Raw genomic sequence first — 8,128 nt, 5'->3', positions numbered from 1 at the left:
CCCCAGTGGCCAAATGCCTCTAGGCTTACCCGTGCTGTGCCCTCCCTTTACCCAGAGCAGCTCACTCTGGAATAACTTTTTTCTTGTCCCTTGTCTGCCTTCTGCCCCAGGACTGGGAGCTTCAGGATGACACAAAGACATGGATCCTGTCTTGTTCGGCCTTGCGTGTACAGCAGGAGAGCCAGGCTCATAGGAGGTCTGCAATTACTAAATAATATTTCGAGCGAGTTTAGAAAAGGCAGGTCTTCTTACGCCCATTTTATGGATGAGGAAACAGCGGTGGAGGAGGGGTAGAGAGAGAAGTAGGGAGGTCAGGGTGGGCTTGGGGGAGACCCACGTGCAGGGCTGCGGCTGCGGCCGGGCTCCTCGGTCCCGGCGGGCGGCGGCCGGCGCGCTCGTGGGCGGCGCGGGCAGCGGACTGGGCGGGCACAGGCGGGAGCCCAGCGGGCGGCGGGCAGCTGCGCCCCGCGGGCCGACAGCTTGGGCCGGAGCAGGGGAGGCCGGCGCTCCGCCGCGCGGGAGTCCGAGGGCAGCGGCGCGGCCGGGGCGGGCCGAGGGGGCCGAGGGGGCCGCAGCCCGGACCCTCCCCGAGCGGAGCGCGCTGCGGGCCGCCGGCTCAGAGCCTCACGCGGCTGGGGAGCGTCCCGCCCCGCTGGCTCTCCGCACCCGAGACGCGGGCGGGCGCACAGTCCCTCCTCGGGAGCTGCGGTCAGAGGAGGTAAGTCCACAGTGCCCGGCGCAGTGGGCATTAGGAGACAGACGTTCGCTAAGATTTGAGGAAACAAAGCAAAGGGCCGTCCCCATTCTTATCTCACTGGGAGAATAACAGGTTCGTACTGTCAGTTTTCCCCTGCCTGATGGGAAGGCAGGCTGCCGCGGAGCCCCCGCCGGCTTGCAGCTCCTTCCTGGTTCTGTCTGGAGGGCTGCCTGGGGACAAAATCCGGAGACACCATTTTACTGACCTGGCATAATAATCTGCCCTCCCCCTCCCAGGATTGCCACTCCCTGGGGTGTGCCTGGAGGACCCGAGGTCCCTTGGTGGTCACTGTCAGTGTGCCCGAAGCCCAGCAGCCCTGGGGAGTGGATGTGATCACCCCGAGGTGATTCAGGAGTTGAGGATCCAAACTGGAGGCTGCAAGAGGAAGGAAGGAAGGGCAGGTGGGGTCCTTTGAAGGGACAGACACTTGTGCCATCACGTCCCTTCATATCTCTACCCCTGGGGGCTGTGCTCTTCTGTTCTGCCAAGGTGAGAGTCTAAACTGCTTGGAAGGAGGCACCTCCCTTTGAGGATGTCATTACCTCAGGGACCGCAAGCCCAGTCTGCTCAGGAAGGATGAGGCACTAGAAAGGGTGGTGGGGAACTAACTGGCTGGAACTGCCTTGGAAGTGGGGGTTTCCAGCCAGTGTGCTGGGCTGAAGGCCCGTGGAGCCCGGACAGGCAGGCTGCCACTCCACCTGACCACCAGAGGCCCCAGGCTTCTGGGGCAGCTTTTCACTCTGCTCCCCTGGGCCCTGGCTCCGTGAGTAGGCCCCACGGGGCTTTGTCGGTGGGCCTCGGATGTCCGTCTCCACCCTGCCTCGGCCACGCGCCGGGCATCAGCTCGTGCTCTGCCTTAGCACAAGCCCCACTTCCCTTTCCTCCTCTCATAGTCTGTGTTGGAAGGGCGGCACCAGGGCTGTCAAAGTCAGGCTGACCAGGGTTCCAGTTCCAGCTCCGCCACTTATTAGCAACGGGACCTCAGCCAGGTCCCTTCATTGACCTGTGCCTCAGTGTCCTTCTTTTTAAAATGGGCTGATATTTGAGGGAACCTCATGAATTTGCCATCTTTACAGGTCAAAAATGGTTGGATACTGGCGACTTCGTGTGGTTCAGCCTGACAGTGCCTGCCTCGCGGGGCTGTGGTGTGGGCTAATGTGCAGTGCGGTGGCGGGTAAAAGCCGTCATTCCTTGTGCCCTCTGTCTCCCAGGAAAGTGTGTGCTCGCTCTCCCAGGTGAGGTGAGCCTCCTCCCTCCTTGGTCTCTCTCCTCTGACACTGGGCTCCGCAGCCCCTCTACTGCTGGCCCTTCCACATTCCCTTCCCTGCTCCTCCGGCCACAGCAGGTGCAACTCTCCCCCAGCCGGGTGCAGCCTCTCGGGCTGCTCCAGCATCTCGGGGCAGACTGATCTCCACATCCTTGTTGACACCACCTTCTCCTCACTGTCTCTGTGTCCCTCAGTGTCCTGGGCCTCATCTGCAGGGGGGACAGTGTGGGTGAGGGCACTGTGTCCCCTAGGCTAATCACTAGCTGTGGCTGGGATCAGTCCTTGGCTCTGAGATGGGAGTGGTGGGATTATGGCCCTTTCCAGCCCTGGAGAGAGGGACACCTGCCTCTGGGATGGGGCTCTGAGCAGGGCAGGGGACTGCGGTGTGGCTGGTGCTCCTTTGTGGCCAGGCACCTGGTGAAGGACTGGCATGGGTGGTGGGTCCTGTCCCCTTGCCCTCCCTTGGGGCTTGTACGTTAGGCTTTGGGGTCAGAGCTGCAATTGGGTGGGCTCAGAGGCCTGGGCATGGGCCTGTGTGATTGCTGTGGCCAAGTCCTCATGGTGGGGGCCAGGGCCCCTCAGGGTGGGGTTGGTGGGATGAGTGACAAGGGAAGGAACTGACATTTGATGAACACCTACTACGTGCCAGCTTGGTATTTTGGCAAAACAGGTATTAATAACTTTACCTCTCAGAGAGAGTAAGCAAAGCTCCTCAACAGGGCCTGGTCCATCAAATTACACCATTTTCCCAAAGAACCAGGGTGGAGACTGAATCTGAAAGAGCGCCAGGGAGCAGGGGCTCCAAGGTCCTGCCTTTCAGACTCCCCTTGGTCGCTCCTTGATCCCCTGACCAGAGAGGGAGCCAGAACACCCTGCAAGATAAGCTTTACCCACCCCTGCTCCTTGGACAGCTGAGGAAACTGAGGCTCAGGAAAGTTCAGCCACTCTCCCACAGCCATCCTGCCGATGGGCAGCAGAGCTGGGATGTGAACCCAGGACAGGCACACCTGCGATGGCTCTGTGTGATAGGGATTCTGTTCTTGATCCAGAGGCCCTCTGAAGACCCAAGAACCAGGCCCATACCCTGCTGTAGGGTGAAAGCCCCCTACCTGTAAGGTGCCTCTTCCCCTACAACCGCAGTCTCACTCTGGCCCCTCCTGACCCTGATTCTTTTGTCTCGATTGGTGTAGCCATGGCTGGGTCACGGTAGCTTCTCACCAGGCCCGGGTGGCATCTGGGTGCTATGTTCTTTCTTACTTGGTTCTGTTCAGGAGCATCCCTCAGGGTCTCCTGTCCTGTGGCTTCCACCTCCCAGCACAGTCTATGGAAGGCATCCAGCTCTCCTGCCGACTTGGGCTCAGGGGTTTGAATTACTGCTGTCTTGCCCCTGGAGTTTGCACCTGGAAATCCTTAGTCGCTGTGTCCCTAGGGCCCCTCTGGGGCGGGGGCTTGTGGAGTCCCCTTCTAGCTGGCCCCTTCTGGGCCCCTCCGAGCCTCAGCAGCTCTGGGGAACAACGTGAGGGCCAGTCAGCAGTTCCACTCCTTTCCTGCCCCCGCACTGTGATCTCCTTCCTCCTCTCCCAGCCCCAGTGCTTCCCTCTGCCCTGTTCTCAGAAGTTGCAGGAAGGGCTGATCTGGGCCCAGGCCTCCATGTGGTCTAGTCATCAGTGTTGGTGTGGGGTGTCCTGGCCCACTCGTGACCATCCCGTGTGTTAGTCTCTGCCAGTTCTGTGAGAAATGCTCCTTCTCCAGTGCTCCCTCCTTCTGTCTGAGCTTCCTTCCCGTATCCATTCTCTAGGCCCAAAGTGATCTTTCTGGAGTGGACTTGGACTTGCTGGTCTGGCCCACCTTTCCAGCCTCATCATTTGTCACTCCTTTCTGCCCACCCTGGCTCCAGTTATTCCCAGCTGCTTGCTGTTCCCAGGAGGCTCTGCTCTTTCCTGCCTCTGTGCCTTTGCACATGCTGTTCCCTGAACCTCGAATTCCTTCTTCTCTCCCTTGTCCATGTGGCTGGTGGACTCCTCTTCAGCCTTTGAGCCCCGGATCAGTGTCACCTCTTTTCTCATCCTCCTGCTCCCTGCTCCTTCTCTTTCTCCCAGCTCACAGGCATCCCATCCGTCCTGGTTTTGGCAATGGCATTGTGGCCTTGAGATCCATCTGTGTTTGTGGTGGTCAGCCCCTCTAGTCTGGGAGGGCCACGGCTATGTAAGTCATCTTTGCAGCCCTTGTCTTTAGCCTGGGGCTTGGCATACGTTTGCTGAGTGCATGCATGAAGGAAGCAGTGGGTGTTTTCTGGAGCCCCCCTGCCTAGTCACTCCGCTCTGATCACACTGCCGTTGGTCGGTTTGGAATTAACGGTGTTGCTCTGCACTGCGACCCGGCCCTGGTGGACTCTCAACCAGAGCCTGGGTTTCTGGCCCATTGGCTGCTTCTGAGCCCAGTGCATCTGCCACAGTTTCATGTAGCTGTGACTGCTTTTTGTCTCATACTGGATCTTGTGTTTGGCCCTGGTATGTTTCATTGTGTCATGTGCAGCCCCAAATGGCCCTATTTACCGGAAGACTGTGGGACTGGAAAAACCTTCCTGCCTCTGAGATCTGGTAGCCTAAAAAACCAGATTGTAGACTATTAGGCAAATTCATGACTTGATCTTTTAAATGGCCAAATAAGACTCGTCCTTGTAAGTCAGATCAAATACTCAATGAGTGGCCTTCATGACAGCAGACATAGAGATTTTACTAAGCTCTGGGGAATTTTGGCCTTACTCTTTGAAAACTGCCTTTAAACTAGCACTTGATCGTGAGGAAAATATGTATGTTCAAAAATAGGCATGGCCATTATATGAGACTTAAAGAATATCTCAAATAGAGTATTCTGCTACCAGCAGTTTTCTCAGAATGGGGCCAAAGGCCATGTGCATCAGAATCACAGAGGCCACTTGTAAAATACAGATTCCCGGGCCCCATCCTGGAGTCACTTAATTACATCTCCTGGAGAGGAGCCCTGGAATCTGCCCTTTGAACATGCTCCCAGAATTCTGTTGTTTACTGAAGGTTGAGAACTGCGACCTTGTGGGTTAATAATGACTAGAGAACTTGTGAGATGAGTCACAATGATGTGCGTAGTGATCTGGTGGCTCTCTATGCAATATAGCCATGGCTGGCACCACCACTTGGAGGCTCTGGAGCCCAAATTCTAATTCAGTCTTGGCCAGGGGTCCCTTGTGCTGGGAAGGTACCAGGGGAAGGGACAGGGGTGCCAGGGCATGGAGGCATGCAACAATCCGGTGTGTTTGGGAGCTGCAAACTCCATCAGGTGCTTTGAGCATAGGCATGAAGTGGGCTCTAGGGAGGGCAGTGAGCACGGGGCTGTGGCCAGGTGTGATGTACACATGGGCAGGCGGAAGCCAGTATGCTGATGCGCCAGTCTTTGCATACCTGGCAGTCTTCAACTTTGCCATGTGTCACCTGAGAAACAAGGCTGGCAGAGAGGGAGGGGCTAAGAGCAGGAGGGGGCACTGAGCGTCAAGCCCTGAAGTTTTGGTCCTATGCAAAAGGGCCTAGGGTGCCACGGAAGGACATAGCAGTCACTGTGCATAGCAGCATTTATTGCTGTCTCCATTTGGATGCAATGTGATAGGAGCTTTCTACCCATGCTTCCTGAACAATTCTTTCCCTAAACTCTGCATACAATGCTCCAACCTCTTTATCATCAAAACCTTGTCAAATCTTGAGGTCCTAATTTGTGGAACGAGTTCCGGCATTAGAGAGACCTGGGTTTGTATCTGGACCCCATTACTTATTAGCTGTGTGACTACGGGCAAGTTGCTTTCCATCTCTGTCTTAGAGTCCTCATCTATGAAATGGATTGATAACACCTAATCACTAGCTATAGATGCAAAGTACCGAGCACAGACACGGGCATGCAGCAAGTGCTTCTCACAGGGTCACGATTACTAGATGCCAATGTCTTACCGTGAACCTCTGCCAGGTCTGAGACTTGGGATGGGGGCAGCTGAGAACCCTTCTACCTGGCTGCTCCTTCCTGGATCCTACACCGGAGGCTCGATCCCTGAGTTCCATTTGTCTGTTTGCCTTGCAGGCGTCATCCCTGAAGTGGGTCCCTTCATTCCAGAGCCTCTGGAGTCTGCTCACATCCACCATGAACACCTCTCACCTCCTGGCCTCGTTGCTTTCAGGATCCCCGCAGGGTGAAAACAGGAGCAAGCCAAGGGGCATCGTCTACAGCCTCTCTGACCACTGCCAAGATTCCGTGGATCTGCTGGTCTTCATCGTCACTTCCTACAGCATCGAGACCATCGTGGGGGTCCTGGGCAATCTCTGCCTGATCTGCGTGACCATGAGGCAGAAGGAGAAGACCAACGTGACCAACCTGCTCATCGCCAACTTGGCCTTCTCCGACTTCCTCATGTGCCTCATCTGCCAGCCGCTCACTGCCGTCTACACCATCATGGACTACTGGGTCTTTGGTGAGATCCTTTGCAAGATGTCGGCCTTCATCCAGTGCATGTCGGTGACGGTCTCCATTCTCTCTCTCGTCCTTGTGGCCCTGGAGAGGCATCAGCTCATCATCAACCCGACAGGCTGGAAGCCCAGCATCCCACAAGCCTACCTGGGGATTGTGCTCACCTGGTTCATCGCCTGCGCCCTCTCCCTGCCCTTCCTGGCCAACAGCGTCCTGGAGAACGTCTTCCACAAGAACCATTCCAAGGCTCTGGAGTTTCTGGCGGATAAAGTGGTCTGTACCGAGTCCTGGCCCCTGGACCACCACCGTGTTGTCTACACCACCTTCCTGCTACTTTTCCAGTACTGCATCCCGCTGGCCTTCATCCTGGTCTGCTATGTGCGCATCTACCAGCGCCTGCAGAAGCAGGGGCGTGTGTTCCGTAAGGGCGCCTACGGCTGGCGTGCGGGGCAGATGAAGCGGGTCAACGGGGTGCTTGTGGCGATGGTGGCTGCCTTCGCAGTGCTCTGGCTGCCCTTGCACATGTTCAACAGCTTGGAGGACTGGCACCCTGAGGCCATCCCTGAATGCCATGGCAACCTTATCTTCTTGGTGTGTCACCTGCTCGCCATGGCTTCCACCTGTGTCAACCCTTTCATCTATGGCTTTCTCAACACCAATTTCAAGAAGGAGGTCAAGGCCCTGGTGCTGACTTGCCAGCAGAGCCCCGCCATGGAAGAGTCCGAGCATGTGCCCCTGTCCACAGTGCACACGGAAGTCTCCAAAGGGTCTCTGAGGCTAAGTGGCAGGTCCAACCCCATTTAGCCAGGTCTAGGGCTTCTCCCTGCCATGTTCCTTGCCAGCTTCTTTCACTTAAATAAGTGGGCACGTTGCAAGCTGGGAGTGGCACCCCTCTGTCATTGCGGCTTTCTGGGGCCCAGATTGGCTGGTGAGAGCCTGTTTTGCATCCGTTTGCGTCGAGAGGCCTAACATTCAGCTATGTGTTCCTGGGAGGATTCTGAGTTTAGATTCTGCAGGTCACAGTGAGCCTTGCAGCTTGAGCTGCAAGATGCCAGAGCCGGAGATATCTGCTGGTAACAGGCAGGGTTCATTCTGGTAACTCAGCAACAGATGCCTGGTCTGGGAACCCAGGGATGTCACCTACACCAGTCAGACCGTGAGGCTGCTGTGCACTGAGGGAAGGAACACTTGGAGTCAGAGCTCTGGACCTTGGTCACCCCCTGACTTCTGTGAGGGATGATGCGTGTGGATGAGCTTCACCAGTGGTAGAGAATTCTATGGCTGCAAAGCAGTGGGAGTACTGTTACAGCATTAGCACATCCAGCTGAAGAGAACAGATCCTGGGATCTTGGATTCTCATGCTCCTCTGCAACAGGAATTCCGGAATTCACATCCTACTCCGTCCTTTTTCTCTCTCACTGCATCTGCCACCTGATGTGGAAATAAGCCTGCAAATGTCTCTTCTCGATGAGGTTGTGAGCACCTTGAGGGTGACATTGTATTGTCATAGAGCTTGTGTTCTCCATGCCTAGAGCAGGCCCCGGTGCAGGGGGAGAGCTCCAGAAAAGTTTTCATGGTGGATTGATGGTAAAGGTGCCAGTCACTGCTGAGTGTTTGGC

The 8,128-nt window shown here is 56.4% G+C and overlaps 1 protein-coding gene across 1 annotated transcript; it reads left to right on the top strand.

Annotated features, from left to right (window-relative positions):
• Window positions 1–6,123: 6,123 nt before the first annotated feature.
• LOC105815986 (neuropeptide Y receptor type 4) lies at window positions 6,124–7,710 on the top strand. Its single transcript, XM_012651270.1, has one exon. The coding sequence runs from the start codon at window positions 6,186–6,188 to the stop codon at window positions 7,311–7,313; it is 1,128 nt and encodes a 375-aa protein (XP_012506724.1). The 5' UTR covers window positions 6,124–6,185; the 3' UTR covers window positions 7,314–7,710.
• The last annotated feature ends 418 nt before the right edge of the window (window positions 7,711–8,128 follow it).

Source organism: Propithecus coquereli, unplaced genomic scaffold, assembly GCF_000956105.1.
Source record: "Propithecus coquereli isolate 6110/MARCELLA unplaced genomic scaffold, Pcoq_1.0 Scaffold351, whole genome shotgun sequence".
Classification (NCBI taxonomy): domain Eukaryota; kingdom Metazoa; phylum Chordata; class Mammalia; order Primates; family Indriidae; genus Propithecus; species Propithecus coquereli.
This window is presented reverse-complemented; position numbering and strand designations above follow the sequence as displayed.